General features: G+C 36.6%; 1 protein-coding gene across 16 annotated transcripts in view; it reads left to right on the top strand.

Moving 5' to 3' along the window:
- The window catches only part of PTPRK (protein tyrosine phosphatase, receptor type K), a 612,580-nt gene that overhangs the window by 322,265 nt on the left and 267,593 nt on the right, over positions 1 to 22,722 (top strand). For all 16 annotated transcript variants that reach the window (XM_027551493.1, XM_027551494.1, XM_027551492.1 and 13 more), the window contains exon 6: positions 17,855 to 18,029. In XM_027551493.1, the coding sequence (XP_027407294.1) occupies positions 17,855 to 18,029 (175 nt within the window). The remainder of the gene's footprint in view (positions 1 to 17,854; positions 18,030 to 22,722) is intronic.

The following is a 22,722-nucleotide window of genomic DNA, read 5'->3' as shown; positions in this document are numbered from 1 at the left end:
TAATCAATCTGATTTCAGTATTGACCATCTGGTGAGGTCCATGTGTAGAGTCTTCTTTTGTGTTGTTGGAAGAGGGTGTTTGCTATGGCCAGTGCATTCTCTTGGCAAATCTCTATTAGCCTTTGCCCTCCTTCATTCTGTACTCCAAGGCCAAATTTGCCTGTTACTCCAGGTGTTTCTTGACTTCCTACTTTTGCATTCCAATCCCCTATATGAAAAGGATATCTTTTTTGGATGTTAGTTCTAGAAGGTTTTGTAGGTCTTCATAGAACCGTTCAACTTCAGCTTCAGCAGTATTGGTTGGGGCATAGACTTGGATTACTGTGATACTGAATGGTTTGCCCTGTAAACGAACAGCAATCATTCTATTGTTTATGAGATTGCATCCAAATACTGCATTTCGGACTCTTTTGTTGACTATGATGGCTACTCCATTTCTTCTAAGGGATTCTTGCCCACAATAATAGATATAACGGCCATCTGAGTTAAGTTCACCCATTCCAGTCCATTTTAGTTTGCTGATTCCTAAAGTGTTGATTTCACTCTTGCCATCTCCTGTTTGACCTCTTCCAATTTACCTTTATTCATAGACCTAAAATTTCAGGTTCCTATGCAGTATTGCTCTTTACAGCATCAAACTTTGCTCCCATCACCAGTCATATCCACAACTGGGTGTTGTTTTTGCTTTCGTTCCATCTCTTCATTCTTTCTGGAGTTATTTCTCCACTGATATCCAGTAGCATATTTAGCACCTACTGACCTGGGGAGTTTGTCTTTCAGTGTCCTATCTTTTTGCTTTTCCGTACTGTTCATGAGGTTCTTATGGCAAGAATACTGAAGTGGTTTGCCATTCCCTTCTCCAGTGGACCACGTTTTGTCAGAACTCTCCACCATGACCCGCCCATCTTGGGTGGCCCTACACGGCATGGCTCATAGTTTTGTTGAGTTAGACAAGGCTGTGGTCCATGTTACCAGATTGGTTGTGCCTTTCAAGAACTCCAAATCTGATTCTGAGTGCAGAAGGCCACTGTAACTCTATGAGGAAGTCAAGCAATGATTTACAAACACTCCTCATTTCTCTTTCCTCTTTCCATTCCAGTCAAAGAGAACTCCAACCATGGTGGCGCTGGGAGGTGATAGCATTGATACGATATTTAAGGTAGTTTTATGTATACAAGGACTTCCCTTGGTGGCTCAGACGGTAAAGCGTCTGCCTACAATGCAGGAGGCCCAGATTCAATCCCTGGGTCAGGAAGATCTCCTGGAGAAGGAAATGGCAACCCACTCCAGTATTCTTACCTGGAAAATTCTATGGACGGAGGAGCCTTGTAGACTACAGTGCATGGGGTCCCAAAGAGTTGGACACGACTGAGTGACTTCACTTTCTTTACTTTCCTGGTGGCTCAGACGGTAAAGCATCTGCCTGCAATGCAGGAGACCCAGGTTCAATCCCTAGGTTGGGAAGATCTCCTGGAGAAGGAAATGGCAACCCGCACCAGTATTTTTGCCTGGAAAATTCCATGGACGGAGTAACCTGGTAGGCTACAGTCCATGGGGTTGCAAAGAGTTGGACATGACTGAGCGACTTCACTTTCACTTATGTATACAAATACATGTAGAGAATAACTTCTCTCCATTTTTTAATCCTGTAGATCTCATATTTTATTTTTAAAATTAGCTTACAATTGCTATTTCAGTCATTTTATTGTTTAAAACGACATACCAATTAGGTAAAAAATGGAGCACAAAAAGAAGATGCAATGAGTTACCTGAGATAATCTGGGATAATCCATAAGGCATATCATAGTGGTTTTGCTGTGTCTTTAATGTGGTTCTTTCCTGCACTGTCTCAGCTATAATATTAGTCTTAGAAGTAGGTCATTCACTCCAGCAATTTAGAAAACAATGACAAGATATAGAAGCCAAATTAACCTCCTTGTACATGCTGACTGAACTACTGATGCATGAAGCAATATGGATGAATGTTTTTGAAAGTCCACTGAGTGTCAGCAAGCTATAAATCTGGTGAAATCATGGGGCTTTATAGAACATCATTTTTAAAAGTATGTTATGCAGTTCATTGACGTTGGATAAGGGAATTAGGATAAAATCTTTAGTTGCTCCTAGAGAACTTTCAAATTCCTTTTCTTTCTAAAGCTCGGTGAAGTTGCTTTCATTCTAGATGTGAATACCACTTCCTTTACAGCTTATAACTTTCAGTTTTTCCCATATAAATAGCTTTTTAAAATGTGTGCAACAAGTTTTAGAACTATGCCTACTTTGTGTTCCTGAGAAACCCCAAGTGGTAAAGAATTTGTGGATCGTCACTAAAGGCTTATGGTAAAATCCAGATTATGAGAAACAAGATCACAAGTGAAATTTTAATGTACAATAAAATAAAATAATAAAAGTGGGTGGTTATATTCCTGAGAGGCATCAGATAATTTTTTCATAGGAAAGATACAAAAATAGGTTATATATTTTTGTGGGTTAAAAATTATAGTCATGTCCTGTTTATTTTATCCCAATCCAATAACATGGATAATAGATAAAGTGATGGCAGGAAAACGTGAATATGTAAGGAAATAATAACATGACACAGTAGTTCCAAGTATTTACATAAGAGAAATAAAAGCACATGTTCACAAAAAGATTTGTGGAAGAACATGTATAACAGCTTTATTCATTATATAACCAGTAATGTGAAGAACCCAAATGCTCATTAAGTGGAGAATGAATTAACAATTTGTGGTTCATTCACGCTACTCATCAATGAGAAAGAGTGCACCACCGATATATGCACCAGTGTATATAAAGCTGAGCAACGTTATGTTTTCAGAAAGACAAGAGACACACAAGACTGCATGTCATGTATGTCTTTATTTATATTATGTTCCAGAATGGACGATATTAATCTATCATGATAGAAGTCAGAATAGTATTTGACTGTAGAGGGTGAGGATCAACTGGGAATGAGCAGGAAAACTTTTTGAGATAATGTAAACGTTATATGGCTTTGTTGGGGTTTTGTGTCTATGGGTACATATACATTTGTCAAAACTTAAGGTTTAACCAGTTCACTGTATGTAGGTTACCTTAATAAGCCATGAATGAGGAAAAAGTGAGTATATGAAACATTTTATCTAATAACCAAATCACTGGCAGTACTAATCAAGCTGTAGATGGCAATAGCCTACAAACCTTACCTGCATTTGTGTCCATTTTATCTGTTTGAAACCATTTGATTAGGTTCAAAAGTAATTTTTAATTGTCACTGTAAACCAAAGTATAGACTAAAGCATGTTCTGAGTGTTCTGTTATCAGAACGTATTATAACATTCAAGGATGTGAAAGAGTTGAAACAGGGGTTGGACTGTAACTTATAAATGAGTATTCTTTCTTGAGAGTCCAGTGTGTAAGTGGACATCTACATGGCAAATCAAATAGAGCCCATTGCTGGAACATCTGTCAGGCCATATGCTTTGGCCTCAGGTTCAGTGTAGAAACTAAAATGCTAATGACTCCATCCATCATTACAAAGCTTGGTGGGCATGCATCGTTTGGTTGGACAGAGAAAATGCACCAGCAAAGTTACTGAAAGCAGGGAATTGTGTGGGGAGATTTGGTGGCACCATTTGTTTTGGTGAATTGAAATGGGGCTGTTTAACGTGTGACGGGTAATCCTATGCAGATTGCCATGAAAGCAGTGGCAATTGGGCCAATCTGTCAGTAATCTCCCCAGGTGCTGGCAGTGTGCCTTCTGAGTGGGGCTGCCAAAACAGGCAAGCCAGCCATCTCTTTGCCCTTGGTGAGGCTCATCACTGCTAATGTAGTGTGATACAGCTAGTTTCTCAGCCAAAGGAAATGTCATTCCTTCTGCAGCAATGGATAATTTAAGCAATAGATTGAGAGTAGAATTAGTACAATGAGATGCAAATTGCTCTAAAAAACAACCAGCGAGAGGCTGACCTTTTGCGGTACCAACTGTTGTCAGCTGAGGTTCATTGAAAATGGTTGCTGTGAAACTTCTGGCCACATAGTGTTTTATCTGTCCGGGCAAATGTAGTCTTGTTCCTATGTGGCATGTGAACATCGTCACATAGCACTGGAAATTAGAAGCATGATTTTAAAAAATGAATAATTTGAAAGTACAGAAATTTTATCTGGTGAAATATATCACCATGATGTTTCAAATGCCAACTTGATTGTTGCTTACAAAGCTCTTCTTGATGCTGCCATACTATAATATTGTCTTATAGTATAAATATATGTCTATTTATACTATGATAAAAAGTGCCTGTATCATACTTAATTTACACATGGAATTTTACTATCCCTGAAACTATTTCTTTCTGAGAAAAAAAAATCTGGTAATTTTTCATTTGTCATAATAAATGGAAAATCTTGGAAGAAATTAATCTATTCCTAGAAACATACAGTTTATAGCGGGCAATTAATTGAGAAGGAATTTGAGAGGACTATTTCAAAGCCAAACTGATTAAATATTTAACATGTGATTAATTCACATTGGGTACCATGGGGATAGGGGAAGAAAGGAATGAAATATGGTGAAATTGTACTAATGTCTGGATTTGGTGATAGTTCTGACATTATCTTGGTGAAAGTTCTAACATTTTATAGATTATTGGCCCTGTGGCTGACACATATCTGAAATATTAGAATAACAAAAAGCAGTATATAATTACCAGAACCATTAGTAAAGTCAGAGAAATTATGTCAGAATTGCTAAAGGTACATTGTTATCTTGAGACTGGGAGAATGGATACATTTCTCCAAATAGTAGAATACTAGGGACACAGAAGTGGCATTTAATTTGTTTTTTTTTTTTTTATAGATACTAAAGTACAGTAATAACCAGTGGTTTCAAGCTATTTGGTGAAAGATATAAGCTGATTATAAGGAAGACCGTTGTAATTGCAGGGCTGTTGAAACCTAGAATGAGCTACTGTAGGAGGCAGTAAAATTAACAATTAGTGACAGTAGCCAAGCATAATCTGGATAAGCATTTGCTAGAGATGTCGAGGACATTTAAGCATGAGCCTGAATACTTTTTAAAGCTCCTTTCAGCCCTGAGAGATACTGGTATAACTGAGTAAGAGATCATATGGAATCTAAGTCCTGTGCTATTTCAGAGTTGAGAGAGCACTCCAAAGATTGGAGTAAGTTTAATGAAATCGTTAAGGAAAATTTCATTGAGTCTTTAAAGGGCAAAAGCAGGAGATGCAGTTTCAATCCCTGTGTTGGGAAGATTCCCTGGAGGGGGAAATGGCAAGCCATTCTAGTCTTCTTGTCTGGAAAATCCCCTGGATAGAGGAGCCTGGAGGGTTACAGTCAATGGGATTGGAAACAGGACTGAGCAACTGAGCACACACACACTGAAAGACATACAGGACATGGATAAGCAAGGATTAAGTGGGCATGCTCATCACTGCAGTTTAGTGTGTGTGTGTGTGTGTATTGGGTGGAAATATCAAGAGATGAATCTTCTTACAGTGGAAGGTTCACAATGGGAAGTAGAGGTAAATACAGTTTATGGAAGAGATGGGACAAGGCCATGGTGGGGACAAAAGCAAGAAAGAAACTACTGCTGGCACTACAGATATCGCGTAGTGAGAGCCTAGGATTGGACTGTGCCATTGAATTTTGAAAAAAAGTGTGAGGAGAGAAGGAGAAGAACCCGTGAAAGAAGACTGTTGAGTTTGGATCAGGTTGATACCAGGTGAAAGAGTTTGGGAGGATGTGAGTGAAATAATAAAGACAGATTACTAGAATATTATAGAGTAATAAAGGTTTTTTAATTGCCTTAAGCATTTATTTTTGACAGTCTGTGAATTTGTTTTCTCATTTTCTGTCTGGGAATTAATTTGCCTGTTCGACCCAATCATTTACTTGTTTCCCCTTCTACCTTGATAATTGCATGTGAGTTTTCCTAAATAGAAGTGAAAAATGGGGAAACGTTTTCATTCCTTTTCACTCTTTTTAGCCTCAAAAAAGCTTACCAAGACAGTCTGAAGCTTGTGGCCAAATTAAATCTCTGGGTGTGCCTCATTTCACTTAGGAGAGTTCATCTAAGAAAAGGCTGTTGGTGCTTCCCACCTTGCCTCCTGTATCCTGTGGCTCACAGAGCAGGACTAGCATTAGAGAAGAGTATCAGACATGTCTATTGTACTTTCCTGACTCCTTGTAAACTGATAGATGATCACTAGCCTGCTGCTTAATTCTAATTTTCTCTGTTTATCCTATTTAAGTATTGAAGTGAAGTGTTAGTCACTCAGTCATGTCTGACTCTTTGCGACCCCATGGACTGTACCCTGCTAGGCTCCTCTGTCCATGGAATTCTCCAGGCAAGAATACTGGAGTGGGTTGCCATTTCCTTCTCCAGTTTGATTTACAATTAATTCTACTCCACTTAAAAGACCATGATCTATTTGGTAGCTAATAGCTATGATTCTTGTCAGTCCTGTTTTTTCTCAGGACATTGATTTATTTGAGTTCATGGCGTTATATCTTCCCTCTTGACTTCATGTAAAGAATTATAATCATTGGTCTTGAAGTAAAATCACTGACCAAGTATCATGGATTATGTTTATCTTTTACCCTTTCCATTTTGGGTGTATATATGTATGTAACAAAGACCATCAGAAAGTGTAATCATATTTAATTTTTAGAATTGCTAAATATTCCTGAGGTCATTTTGGTTGGCTTTGTGTGGCTTTCTACCATCAAAAGTTCAGTTCCTCAAAGTTATAACGCATTGTTTTCTTTCTTTGATTATTCATAAACTCTGAATTTGTTGTCTGCAGATTACACAATTGACTATATATGAATAATGTGTGGAATATTGTTTGTCTTCTTTATTCCTTGAACATATCTGTAAAAGCCTGGCAGTGTAGAAGCTCAAGGATTTCTTCTTATCAATATCGATAAATAACAATTGACTGTTCTTTCTGTACAAGAGTGATACACTCTCCTACTGCTGGCAGAAGATTCCTTTCAGTGTGTTTCTCAGGTGTGTCATGTCAAGCACGTTACAACTTTTAACTGAGCTCCTGTGACCAGTGTTACAATATGGGGCTCTGGCAGTGGGCTGGGTCTCTTCTTAATGAAAAGCAGTCTGATTTAAATATCTAATATTTATAAAATTATTTTATTTTAGAATTAAACATAGAGAAACCTCACAAGAAGTGAAAACTATGACTCAGTGAAGTTTTATAAGATACCCACCACACAGATCATGAAAAAGACTACCAGCCGTCCTAGAGGCTCTTTTCAAGTTCTCCATCTCAGACACAACTGAGTCATCTCCCTACCCCTATAAATAGTAATTATCATGACTTTTAGCCTTTGTTTTTCTTATGGTTTTTGTCATATATATACTCTCCTTAGACACTATAGATTAATCTTGTCTATTTTTAAAAATATATCTTTTAAAGTCCTGTTAATCTCTATATTTTTCCTGTGCCCTTTTTTCCTTCCCAATTTATCTGTTGAGCAACCCAGGCCATTTGACTTGTAGTTTTCACACAGTCTGCGTTCTACTGATTGCATACAAATGTCCTCTTCAGTTCATGTTCCTTTGAATTTCCTGAAAATTGGCAGCCAGATCTAGATTCAGGTTTGATTCTCTGGCAGTACAAGAGGTGGTACATAGTGTGATTACCAGAGGCACAAAACGTCTCATTTCTTTTTTTTTTTTTTTTCAATCCTGATACCAATTGGTGCTTAATGCCTATATTCATTCCTGGAGGTTGTCAGTTATGATATTCTGGTTTTATTATTTCTTTTGTGTTTTGCTTAATTAATGAAGACATGCTTCTCATCATCTACTATTTGACTACACAATGACACAGTTCATTTAAAGAAAGGGATGGTAGCTTCTCAACTCTTTAATTATTGGTTTTCAGTATAATTGGTTGGTTCCTATCATCATCAAAGACGACAGATTCTTCTTTTTTCTTTTTATTATTATGAACTCATGGATTTATACATATTTAATGGACTTCAATGTACTGCAATTGCTACTGTTTTTTTAAACTCAAATCATACCACTTTTTGCTGGTGGTTGGCTCCTGAATCCTTTTGATATGCCTTCAGTCTTCTTTGATAGCTTTATTGTTGCAAGGAATTGTTTTATGTGATTGTGGAACCTGGGTAGGCAAGTTAAAGTCTATAAGTCAAGCACTTGCAGAGGGCAGACTGGAATACTCAGCCACAGACTAAAGTTGCTATTCATAGGTGGAATTTCTTCTACTCAGGGAGGCCTCTGATCTACTCTTAAGTAAGATTATCTAGGATATTCTCGCTTACCTAATGTTGGTTGGTTATGGACTTTAATCCCATCTACAAAATACCTTAGTAGAGACAAATAATTAGTTAATGTATTAATTGAATAACTTGGGACTGTAGCCTTGTCAGGTTGATACATTAAAAGAGCATCACAATTATCAAATATATTATTCACTTAGATATTGTTTTATCTTCATAATATTGCTATTATTAGAATTTGCAGTTAGAACTTTTACACAGTTATCTCACCTATTATTCTCAGTATCTCTGTTAAATAAACCTTTACAAAATTGATGTCCCCATTTTTAGATGAAAAGGCAGAGACTTGAGAAGTAATGAGAAATTGTGAAGCTAATAAGTAGTCATTTCAAGACTAGGCCATAGGAGTCATCTCCTATAGTTCTGTCTATTTACTCATGACCTCTTTGTGTGGTTCCTCATATTGATCGCCTTGTCCTCACATCGCAAAGATGCCTTTGCTTCTTAGGTTAAAATTCATTTTCGTGTTTGATAACTGACTTTATTTTTTGTTAAGCTTGGCTAATGTTCCTGATTTTCCAGCACATTTCCTGCCTTATGTCAGAATTACAATATTTGCATCCTTTTTTCCTGTGTCAAATATCATTTACCTTGTTCAGTCTTTTCATTGCCATATAGTAAATGGGTGGTGAACTTAGGATTATAATTTTAGTGTAATTTCTCCTAAAGGAACATTATTTCCTTATTGTTTAATCTACTGAAGTCAGTATGATTTATAATGGATATAAATGAGTGCTTTTCTCAAAATAGTAACAATTTTTTTCTAATTTTTTAAATTTATAAATGTCTAAATCTTTGTCGTGATACTCTTTCATGTTTCTAAAATTCTTTGATTTAATTGTTCAATAATAATGCTGCTGATGATAGCTTTATCTCTATGATATCTATGAGAAAGAAAAAAAAAATTCATATGGCAGACAAGTCCCAGGAAGAAATCCTCAGGTCCTTGGCTGGATTGTTATATGATTCACTGATTCACATCAACCTTAATTTTAGTGGGTAAATTTAAACAGATTAGTTTTGTAAAGAGCACTGGTATTGAAAAATTATATGCAGTCCCCTAAATATTATTCTATAGGAATTTAAATGCAAAACATAGAAAAACAATCACTTGCCCTTTTTCCAGCTCTTAAGAGGATGGAGGAGACACATATCATTATGAAACGTAGTGAAAAAGAAAGCAATAAATGTAATTTAATTTTTCTTCATGTCAGTAGAGTGAAATAATCTCTGCAAGTGTTCTATGTACCACATTATTTAATTTAAAATTAAATTGGATTAATTTTATTCCTCAAGTTTTGAAAAGAGAGACTGAAGTAAACTATTCCATATTTTAACCATAGCATATTAACCTTTAGGATTTCAAGCTGAAAGTAACAGAGAACCAAATGTGTTATATCATTAACAGGAAATCCAGAAATAGGGGGGCTATAAGAACTGTTGACATCATTTCATTTTAAAATTTTTAAAATTTTTCTCAAGAGAGTAAAGTGAGGATTTATTAAATGGTATTACATCCACGGGGTGAGAGTGGGCAGACTTGGGTGAGAAGCTTCGGGCACCATTTAGATACATAATCAAGAACCTGATTCTGTTTTTCTCCTTAATGTGACATCCTCATCATTTTATTCATGACATTGAGAAAAAGAAGAGGACCCACTGTGCTTTCTCTAGAAGTGAGGATATCTTTCTGGAAATAACATGGCTTATTCCTATTATTTCTAATTGGCCAGGATCACACCCATTTTTAGACCTGTCAACTGTTCATAGGAACTGGACCTCCATGATTGTTTTTGACCAATTGTCTCAAGCTGAAATATCTTGATTCATAACCTATGGATCTTGTAAAAATATAGATTTTGATTCAGTAGATCTAAAGTGATCTCTCTAAACTTTGCATTTGTAATAATCTGACAGGTGATCCTAATGCTAATGCAATAATAAATACTGGGAAATAACCAATATTACCACTCTACTTTATGCCAGGAATTGAACTTGACAAATAAATACTGCATGTACCCTGCATGATGAAGCTTACTTAGTTTAATTAGAGGACTGATAATAGTCAGCAATTCCAGTGACTTGCCTAGAGTTACTTGGTAAGCGATGAGTCTCAACAACCTATACTAGAGACTAAATAAGAAAGCATGACAAGGATCTGGGGTGGGCGGGGGAAAGAAGAGGAATGAAGACAGCAAAGTGCTAGGTTATAATCCTTGGATCATATAATTTTGTGGTTCTTAGTATTTCTCAGAGTTGGGGATTTTGCAATGGAGAAATCACATAAAAATCTCCAAGCAGAATAAAGAGCCTGGAAATGAAGATTATAAAGGCAGAAAACTATACGTGAACACTGCTGCGTAGGGATAAAATTACCATTACTTTTTTCCGTCTTTCATAGCCCTGCCTACTCTGCTAAATTGATACTTTGTAGGCAGGCAAAGATCTATTATTTTAGATTATAAAATAAAAAGTTATCATTATTTTTGAATTCTGAAATGTAAATGCCATAAACTGCTCCTTTTAACTTTAATGCATTACTTGAAGTAAATAAAATGCATTACTTGAAGCAAATAAAGTACATAAAGCAATGTCTAGTGTAGTAGACTACATTTTCTCATTGATAAAATGCATTGATCAAGACTTAACAACAAATAATCAGCTCATTTGACTGGACCTGTGATACAAATGAAGTAAAAACAGCTCTGGTTTATTTTAGAGGAAATATTACTAAATTTTGCATCTTTAAACCTAGTTTTGAGTTTTAATCCTGCTACTAACAGGCTATATATGTATCACATTTCTAATCTTTCTGGATTTTGATTTTATAATCTATAAATTAAAGTGACTATCACAGAAAATTTGAATTAGAGAACAGTGATAGAATCAGGATAACAGCTAATATAACATGAGGGACATGGAGGGGCTTATTAAGTGATTTTTGAAGAAAAATCTGAAATTATGACTACAATTATTTTATTGTTATTTTGAGAGATAATTAGCACTTAAGTGTACTATACTCATTAATTATATCAACAATATGTATCCTATATAAGCATATACATGTTATCGCTTTATTAGTATAATAAAAATCATGTACAAACACAGTGTAATGAACTTAGTGATCTCCGGATGGGATCACCTTAAGTAGAGCCCTCAGCAACTCTAAGTTGTGGCTTAGCTCAGAAAGAACTTTGTATAAATGATCTCTAGATGTCCTTGAGGTTCTATATTTCTGTAGCTTCCCTTTAGTATTCATTTTAATTAATGATTATTATATATTTTGCTATAATAACTTATGAAAGCCTCAGGAAGTTTTACATGACTCTTACCTTTAAAAATATCATGTGTATGAATTTAGTACATTTTAACAAAGAACTTTTTCCACAAAATAATAATATATTGCATAATATGATGCTATGGAAGAAAAAAATGCAAGATCTGAAACCCTACCTTCAGGATGATTTCAGTACACAAAATGGTAAAAGGGCATCCAGATATAGAATATGTTATAGAAGTGATTCAAGGTAGAAATGCGGGTTACATTTTTATGATAATCTCTGAGTTTCTGAGACCCTATTCATGACAGTTTCAGTGGGGATGGCAGGTAGAAGAGTATGTTTAAATTGATGAAATGTGAGCTCGAGGCTGAGAGGACATTGTTTGTCTTCATAGCTTATGTCATTATGGGCCTCATCTAGGAATACCTAAGAGTTGTTGGTGTCCATTGTGGGGTAATTCAGATTTTTCACAAGAGCAAATGACTGATTCCAGCAGAAGTCAGTAGTGGTCTTGTAACTGTTGCAGAGAAATAGAGTAGATCCTATATTGGCAGTACAGAAACAATGGAAAGTTTTTAAAAATTTGGAATTCTTCCAGGCTAGTGAAAATGTCTGAAATCACTGCTTATAAAGTAAATTAGGGTCAGAAAGTGAGGTCTCACTAACAATGCAAAAGACTGAAGGACTAGGAGACAATGTCAGCAGCAACTGTGATTCAGATTGAGAAAGCTGTTTTAGCACAGGAACCAGGTAGTAGTGAAGGCTGTTGAGCATTGCGGAGGCCTACGTGAATTTTGGGATCATGAGAATATTCACAGAACTATGGTGGAGAGGGTAATTTGACCTGGTAGATAATTGATTGGAAGTCGTTGCAGAGGCTGGGAATTCCAGAAGTTAAGAGGTTGTTTGAGTGGGATTGTGAAAGAGCGATATGCAAGTGAGAAACTGGGATAGAGGATAAAGTAGAAGACACTGTGCCATCCTTTGGGAAAAGTTTGGAGGAAAGTGTTACTGTGAGATGAATGACAACGAAGATGGAAAGATGAAATAATCATTATTGAGAGTAAAACATTAAGGGTATACTTATAAACTCATCACAGAAGAACATGGATTTTGAAATCCATCTTGAAAGTGCTAAAAGATGTGAGTGTGTTTGTGCAAAGTAAGATAATTTAGAAGGCAAGTAGGAAGTGGGAGTTGATTGGTCTTCCAAAGGAAGAACTGAGAACTATAAATGGTAGTAAGAAAGGTGGTGGAAGATGGAGAGCACCACTGGAGGTGTAAATTGGGGGAGATGAGGTGAGGGCATGTAGCTGTATGAGTGCTGAGTCATGGTCTGCCTTCTCATTGGAAAATTAATATTAAATAATGTGATAACTGAAAAAATGCAGGTTGAGATTTACATGCATAAAGTTTTTTTGTTTGTTATGTGATTATAGGGAAAGAGAATTCAGGCTGCATTTTATGAATTTATATTTTAGGGCTGGTGAGTATAAGCTGCTCTTACTCTTTGTGGGTTAGGAACAAAGAATTAACAAAACACTCAATGAATGAAAAATGCCAATGTTAAATTTTGGACTTTTTATCTGCAGGTATATATAAGTATATATACGTATATATATGTCAGGTCCATGGATCAAGGCAAATACTTATATGGAATGTCAGGTCCATGAATCAAGGCAAATTGGAAGTGGTCAAACAAGAGATGGCAAGAGTGAATGTCGACATTCTAGGAATCAGAGAACTGAAATGGACTGGAATGGGTGATTTAATACAGATGACCATTATATCTACTACTGCAGGCAGGAATCCCTCAGAAGAAATGGAGTAGCCATCATGGTCAACAAAAGAGTCCAAAATGTAGTACTTGGATGCAGTCTCAAAAATGACAAAATGATCTCTGTTTGTTTCCAAAGCGAACCATTCAATATCACAGTAATCCAAGTCTATGCTCCAACCAGTAACGCTGAAGAAGCTAAAGTTGAACGGTTCTATGAAGACCTACAAGATCTTTTAGAACTAACGCCCAAAAAAGATGTCCTTTTCATTATAGGGGACTGGAATGCAAAAGTAGGAAATCAAGAAACACCTGGAGTAACAGGCAAATTTGGCCTTGGAATACGGAATGAAGCAGGGCAAAGACTAATAGAGTTTTGCCAAGAAAATGCACCGGTCATAACAAACACCCTCTTCCAACAACACAAGAGAAGACTCTATACATGGACATCACCAGATGGTCAACACCGAAATCAGATTGATTATATTCTTTGCAGCCAAAGATGGAGAAGCACTACACAGTCAGCAAAAACAAGACCAGGAGCTGACTGTGGCTCAGACCATGAACTCCTTATTGCCAAATTCAGATTTAAATTGAAGAAAGTAGGGAAAACCACTAGACCATTCAGGTATGACCTAAATCAAATCCCTTATGATTATACAGTGGAAGTGAGAAATAGATTTAAGGGCCTAGATCTGATAGATAGAGTGCCTGATGAACTATGGAATGAGGTTCATGACATTGTACAGGAGACAGGGATCAAGACCATCCCCATGGAAAAGAAATGCAAAAAAGCAAAATGGCTGTCTGGGGAGGCCTTACAAATAGCTGTGAAAAGAAGAGAAGCGAAAAGCAAAGGAGAAAAGGAAAGATATAAACATCTGAATGCAGAGTTCCAAAGAATAGCAAGAAGAGATAAGAAAGCCTTCTTCAGCGATCAATGCAAAGAAATAGAGGAAAACAACAGAATGGGAAAGACTAGAGATCTCTTCAAGAAAATCAGAGATACCAAAGGAAAATTTCATGCAAAGATGGGCTCGATAAAGGACAGAAATGGTATGGACCTAACAAAAGCAGAAAATATTAAGAATGGATGGCAAGAATACACAGAAGAACTGTACAAAAAAGATCTTCATGACCCAGATAATCATGATGGTGTGATCACTGACCTAGAGCCAGACATCCTGGAATGTGAAGTCAAGTGGGCCTTAGAAAGCATTACTAGGGACAAAGCTAGTGGAGGTGATGGAATTCCAGTTGAGCTATTCCAAATCCTGAAAGATGATGCTGTGAAAGTGCTGCACTCAATACGCCAGCAAATTTGGAAAACTCAGCAGTGGCCACAGGACTGGAAAAGGTCAGTTTTCATTCCAATCCCAAAGAAAGGCAAATGCCAAAGAATGCTCAAACTGCCACACAATTGCACTCATCTCACACGCTAGTAAAGTAATGCTCAAAATTCTCCAAGCCAGGCTTCAGCAATATGTGAACTGGGAACTTCCTGATGTTCAAGCTGGTTTTAGAAAAGGCAGAGGAACCAGAGATCAAATTGCCAACATCCGCTGGATCATCAAAAAAGCAAGAGAGTTCCAGAAAAACATCTATTTCTCCTTTATTGACTATGCCAAAGCCTTTGACTGTGTGGATCACAATAAACTGTGGAAAATTCTGAAAGAGATGGGAATACCAGACCACCTGACCTGCCTCTTGAGAATCTGTATGCAGGTCAGGAAGCAACAGTTAGAACTGGACATGGAACAACAGACTGGTTCCAAATAGGAAAAGGAGTACGTCAAGGCTGTATATTGTCACCCTGTTTATTTAACTTATATGCAGAGTACATCATGAGAAACACTGGACTGGAAGAAACACAAGCTGGAATCAAGATTGCTGGGAGAAATATCAATAACCTCAGATATGCAGATGACACCACCCTAATGGCAGAAAGTGAAGAGGAACTCAAAAGCCTCTTGATGAAAGTGAAAGAGGAGAGTGAAAAAGTTGGCTTAAAGCTCAACATTCAGAAAATGAAGATCATGGCATCTGGTCCCATCACTTCATGGCAAATAGATGGGGAAACAGTGGAAACAGTGTCAGACTTTATTTTTCTGGGCTCCAAAATCACTGCAGATGGTGATTGCAGCCATGAAATTAAAGGATGCTTACTCCTTGGAAGGAAAGTCATGACCAACCTAGATAGCATATTCAAAAGCAGAGACATTACTTTGCCAACAAAGGTCTGTCTAGTCAAGGCTATGGTTTTTCCAGTGGTCGTGTATGGATGTGAGAGTTGGACTGTGAAGATGGCTGAAGGCGGAAGAGTTGATGCTTTTGAACTGTGGTGTTGGAGAAGAGTCTTGAGAGTCCCTTGGACTGCAAGGAGATCCAACCAGTCCATTCTGAAGGAGATCAGCCCTGGGATTTCTTTGGAAGGAATAATACTAAAGCTGAAACTCCATTACTTTGGCCACCTCATGCGAAGAGTTGACTCGTTGGAAAAGACTCTGATGCTTGGAGGGATTGGGGGCAGGAGGAGAAGGGGACGACAGAGGATGAGATGGCTGGATGGCATCACTGACTTGATGGACGTGAGTCTGAGTGAACTCCGGGAGTTGGAGATGGACAGGCAGGCCTGGCGTGCTGTGATTCATGGTGTCGCAAAGAGTCGGACACAACTGAGCGACTGATCTGATCTGATATATAAGTATATAGACACATGCATACATACAAGATAATATGCATGTACATATCATTTCAGATATAGAGAAGGGTGTTAAAGATACAGTAGATTTTAACATTTTAAAACTTATTAAAATACTTAATTCCTTTATTATTTACTAGTTTAAAAATGCAAAGTATTTCAAACATTCAAAAAAATTTATAAAAAAAGCAAAAATTAACCACTAATATGCCCAGCACTCTAATTTAATAGAAACTGACACTTTGCTTTTTTGTCCTAATTTTTCTAAACAACTTTTTCCCTAAGATTTAAACATATTTCAGAGGAATATAGGAGATGTTGTGCGTTTACCAGGACTGTACTGGTTTTAGTTTGCTTAGTTTAACTGCCATGTTGAATTTTACTGATTGGATAAATCTCAGTTCATTTATCCACTACTCAGGTATATTTTATGGGATCTTTCCCATACTTAACTATTACAAATGATTCTGAGTTGAGCATTCTTGTACATATGTGTGATCACACATGAAAGGGTGATCCAAATGTAGAAATGGAACTATTGGGTTCTATGTTTTATGCATCTTCAGCTTTACTAGATAGTAGCAAATAATTGTCTAACATGACTGTAACCATTTACACTTCCATAGGTAATTTTACTAGTCTGTTTTACACTATTTGATGAGATGATACATCAAATAATGTAAAAGGATACCAGGAATACTTAGCATTTTACGTACCAGACGTGAGAATGAGGATCATGGCCATTTATCTTTCATAGTTGTGGCTTTCCTTTGCCCTTTGTGCTATCTTTGATATAAAGAATTTTTAAATTTGGGCTGAGGATCTCTTTTCATGGTTATTATACATACACATTTTCTCTCTTTATAGCCTCTCCATTTGTTGACAGGATTATTTGTCTTTTTCCTTATTGAACTGTAGAAGAATTTTATATAACCTGACTGTTTATCTTTGATGGCTTTTTTCATGACAAATAATCTTATCATGGTTTGTGGCTTGCTTTTTTCACTTTATATATGATATCTTTCAATATATAGAAGTTAGCAATTTTATTGTAGTTGAATTTGTCAACCACATTCTTTATGGTCTTGTGTGAGGCATCCTGATATTATAAATACGTTTTCCAATAGTTCATTTTGAAAGTTGACAGATATGCTTTTAACTTTTAGGTTCCTTTGATTACTTCTTTTAAATGGTATAAATTGGCTGTCATTAATGCCAAAGAGATAAAAGTTTGCAAAGAGTACACATTTTGGCTTGACTGTAAATTATTCATTGGTATTTTATAGTCATCCTGTCATGATCGCATGCTATGCATTTAGAATACTGAGATGCATTGACCATGGTCTCAGTCTCCTGAAAGGGACAAATCTAATAAGCACATGCAGTGCAGTATAAGGGCTAAAAGAAGACTTTACATATATAAAACCTGGGAGAAGGGAGATGGCAGTGAATTATTTGCCAAGAAGCCATTATCTGTCCTGCTAATTCATATACTCTGGGCTAATAGAAATTTTATGGAAAACTGAGATTACTATTATAGTTTAGCACTACACCCCTTAAGGGAAACCAATATTAACTTACATCCTTTTTCTGATTGAAAGACAATAGTGAAAATTTGTGGGGCTACACGAATATTTTCCTCCTAATTTTAACAAATAATAAGTTATCACAGATGTTGTTTGCCAGGATGCTTTAAATTTCTGGAAATGTTAAAACCCTGTTTTATAAAAGATTGGTTTTTGTTTACAGAGACGAAATGGTGAAGATATACCTGTGGCTCAGACTAAGAACATCAATCACAGAAGATTTGCTGCTTCCTTCAGATTGCAAGAAGTGACAAAAACTGATCAGGATTTGTATCGCTGTGTAACTCAGTCAGAACGAGGTTCTGGTGTGTCCAATTTTGCTCAACTTATTGTAAGAGGTAAAGTAAAATTGCTTTCACTTCATGAAATTGCATGGCTTCATTAGAACAAAAGCGACTTTTGTAGATATTTGGATTGATTTTTAAATATAGTGCTCTTTATCTCAAATTACTGCAAAAACCATATCATTATAAAAGTTCTGAAAATATCTTAAGGTCAAATTAAGATTGTTGTTATCTGGTGTGTCCGACAAGTTTTCAGTAAGTGATTTTTATCAAAAGGAATCTATTTAATACTCGAACAGGGCTAAACATACATATAATACTTTATTTTGCCATCAATTTAAAGCTACCAGAGGAATTGGTGAGGGATTATGATACATTGGTACTTTTCCTTAGTGGATACTTGAAAAACAAGTACAAGTGCATGTATAAGTACAAGTATAGTATAAGTAAGTATAAGCATAGTACTTATACGTGTATAAGTATAGTATAAGTAAGTATAAGTATAGTACTTATACTTGCAGAAGTACAAGTACAATGTATATTACAGTCACTGAAAATTGACTGAGTCCCTATATAGTTCACTCTTCTAGGTTGTGGAGATACAATGGTTAGTAAAATACAAAGACCCTCCCCTGTGTATGTAGGGCTTCCCTGGTGGCTCAGATGGTAAAGAGTCTGCCTGCAGTGCAGGAGACCCAGGTTTGATCCCTGGGTCAGGTAGATCCCCTGGAGAAGGAAATGGCAACCAACTCCAGTATTCTTGCCTGGAAAAATCCCATGGATGGAGGAGCCTGGCAGGCTATAGTCCATGAGGTCGCAAAGAGTTGGACATGACTGAGCAACTTCACTTTCTTTTCCCTATGTAGCTTAACACTGAGGTATAATAGGCGCATCATATATAAAACTGTAGTATCGCATCAAGGGATGTGTTATGAATAAAAATAAATACACAAAATGAGGGGGATTGATGGTTTAATTAAGATGATCTGGAAGGCCTCTTTGTGAACATGACAACTGAGCTGAATCCTTCAAAAATGAGGACGTCAGCCATGTGAAAATTTAGAGGAAAAGCAACTTTTGATGAATAGACTATCATGTATCAGTTGTTTATAATAACAAATGAAAATAATTATAAACCATATAAGTCTCTTTAAGGAGAAGTTTGGCAGATTTTAACAAAAACATTCCATCTGGACTGAGATTTGTCAGAGGTGTCAGGGAAGGCCTTTGTCATTGACTTTCTTTGAGATAGAATCTGAAAGTTGAGAAAAAGTTGCTCAGATGAAGGTTGTAGTTTTGAGGGGCAGGGGTAAGAAAAAGAAGGATCAGCAAGCAGAGAGCAAGGCAAGTGTCAATGCTTAGAGGCTAGAAGGAGAAAATGAGATAATCCACATTCAAGTTAATACATTTTATAATGCTTAACATCAAATGTCTTTTACATGTATTATTTCATTGTTAGATTTACTTGATTTTAATACTTTAACCTTTAGTACTTTCAGAAGAAAATTGAAATTCAGACTATTTGATAATTGCCCAAGGCCACAAAGATCTAATAACTGGCTGAGCCAGAATTTAATTCCATGTTTCTTAACTCCTGGAGCTGGGCTCATTCTTTTCCACCAAAGCTTTATCTCACATTAACATTATTAAATAATGCTATTAGCTGCTTATAATGCTTTTGTCTTGAGAGATTCTGTGGCTCATTAAAAAAGAGAAGTTTATCTTTGTAAATTGAATAGAACTCTATTATAAATAAAACTTTGCTTATAGCTCCAGAGTCACCTTATATAGCACATGCTTTAGTTCATGAAATCACAGCCCCAGTTCATTGACTAACAAGAAAATATGGTAATATTTAACTCCAGTGTTTAGGTAAACAAGTTAACATATATTCATATATGTTTGTATATTTATCTTTGGTGAGCCCTTTGCCTACATCTTTCTCACCTGAGCCTGACGGTATCTTTGAAAAGCCTGAAGGTGTCCTTGGGTAATCTTCAGAGTAATTAATATGCTATGGATACAAGAAGGTGGGTGTGCTCTTGAGTCATCATGCTCGCTGTTTCTCCACGGGGCTGTATGTGCATTCATGATGTGCAGCCGCTGAAGGAGACAGTAGCTTTTAATAATGCAACTAGAGTGCTTTTGACTAACCTACCGTTTTATATATGTGTGTGTGTGTGTGTGTGTGTGCTCAGTTGCTCAGTTGTGTCTGAGTCTTTGTGGCCCCAGGGACTGTAGCCCTCCAGGATCCTCTGCCCATGAAATTTTCCAGGCAAGAATACTGGAGTTGGGTACAATTTCCTATTCCAGGGTATCATCCTGACCCATATATATAAAAGGATCATCCAGACCCATATATATATAAAGAGAGAGAGGCATAAATATAGATCTAAAGATATAAAAATTTTTGAAGAAGTAGCCCCTGATGTATTCAACAGTTATAAAAGGCAGAGTTGAAGCCTTAGCTAGTTGCTCCCTTTAAATGTAAATTTCCTTCTTTCAGATAGCCATGTAGTGCCTGTTTATTTTAAAAGAGATTTATTTTGGATTATTAGATCTTCCTTGTTTATCTGAATTGAAAAGTAGATTTTATCAGAGCTTGCTTTTCTTTGCTTAGAGAATCTATATTATGGCTATTCCAGGAGTGCTACTTGAGAAGTAACTAATTTTTTCAATAACATTTATAAAAGGAAACTCTGAATTTCATAGAAAATCTTAGCTATTTTTCTTTCCCCTTTTTTCCTTTTTGTTTTTTTATGACGTTCCTGCCATTTAACCTATATTTGGTTTTACACTTTATATTGTACTTGTTGGGTAACGACATGATGGTGCTGTGAATGTACTATCCAGAATCTGTTTACATTTTAGAAATATATTTTGATAGTTTTGGCACTGTTCTTTTTCTTTTTCATGTATTTTACTTTGATGTATATTTAACACTTACAGGTGATACTTTGCTTGCAGTTTGATTTGAAAACTAATATGAAACAATACATTCTCTTGTTTGTTCAGTAAGCACCAAATAAATATTGGTACCCACAAAATACACCCTTTAGGGTCAGCTCTCCTGGTGTTGAAATAGTGCTGAGAATTAACTATGGTGACAAGTCTTGTCTCTCATTGGCACTTTCAAAGCTGACATCCTGTTACATGGATACAAAAGATGGTAATTTTAAAGGAAATTTTGGGGGCAGTGATATGAATAGTCTTTAATAAGATCTGGCATAGTATTGCCTGTTGTCAAAGATGACCCAAGGGTAAGAGTTTATTAGTGCATTTTCTCCTAAACTGAAAGTGACAGGGCATGCTTAAGGCTTTTTGGGTGCTGTTTGTTACAAATGAAAATTTCCCTGCAGAATTCTCGTGTTGAAGAGTATTGATCTCTGTGTTCCCACAGCCAGAGGAAGAAAAAAAATGCTGAAATAGACTTTATCATGATTTTAGCTTTGCTTCCAGATCATTTTGAGTAATGATAACATTTTCGGTTTGTGGAAGCCAATCTTTATTGACAAAGAAGTTTTTACAGAGATGAAATGAAGAGCAGATGTTTTGCTCAGTGTTTCTACAAGATAGAAGTATAAAAAATGTGAGATACACATTGAAATGTTTATAAACTTCAGATGAAAAGCACCACCTGTAGTCTGTTATATTATAGATTCTCATTCTTTTAAAAAAAATTTTAATTGAAAGATAATTGCTTTACAATACTGTGTTGGTTTCTGCCATGTGGTACATATACACAATGGAATGCTCAGTTCAGTTCAGTTTGGTTGCTCAGTCGTGTCCAACTCTTTGCGACCCCGTGGACTGCAGCATGCCAGTCCTCTCTGTCCATAAGCAATTCCCAGAGCGTACTCAAACTCATGTCCATTGAGTCGGTGATGCCATCAAACCATTTTATCCTCTGTCGTCCCCTTCTCCTTCTGCCTTCAATCTTTCCCAGCATAAGGGTCTTTTCTAATGAGTCGGCTCTTCACATCAGGTGGCCAAAGTATTTGAGTTTCAGCTTTAGCATCAGTCCTTCCAGTGAATATTCAGGACTGATTTAGGATGGACTGGTTGGATCTCCTTGCAGTCCAAGGGACTCTCAAGAGTCTTCTCCAACACCACAGTTTAAAAACATCAGTTCTTCCGCACTCAGCTTTCTTTATAGTCCAACTCTCACATCCCTACATGACTACTGGAAAAACCATAGCTTTGACTAGACAGACCTTTGTTGGCAAAGTAATGTCTCTGCTTTTTAATATGCTGTCTAGGTTGGTCATAGCTTTTCTTACAAGGAGCAAGCATCTTTTAATTTCATGGCTGCAGTCACCATCTGCAGTGATTTTGGAGCCCCCCAAAATAAAAGTCTCTCACTGTTTCCATTGTTTCCCCATCTATTTGCCATGAAGTGATGGGACCCGATGCCATGATCTTAGTTTTCTGAATGTTGAGTTTTAAGTCAAGTTTTTCACTCTCCTCTTTCACTTTCATTAAGAGGCTCTTTAGTTCTTCTTTGCCTTTTGCCATAAGGGTGGTGTCATCTGCATATCTGAGGTTATTGATATTTTCCCCAGCATGTTGATTCCAGTTTGTGCTGCATCCAGCCTGGCATTTCACATAATGTGTTCTGCATATAAGTTAAATATGCAGAGTGACAATGTACTGCTGCTGCTGCTGCTACTAAGTTGCTTCAGTCGTGTCCGACTCTGTGCGACCCCATAGACAGCGGCCCACCAGGCGCCCCCGTCCCTGGGATTCT

Source organism: Bos indicus x Bos taurus, chromosome 9, assembly GCF_003369695.1.
Source record: "Bos indicus x Bos taurus breed Angus x Brahman F1 hybrid chromosome 9, Bos_hybrid_MaternalHap_v2.0, whole genome shotgun sequence".
Taxonomy (NCBI): Eukaryota; Metazoa; Chordata; class Mammalia; order Artiodactyla; family Bovidae; genus Bos; species Bos indicus x Bos taurus.
This window is presented reverse-complemented; position numbering and strand designations above follow the sequence as displayed.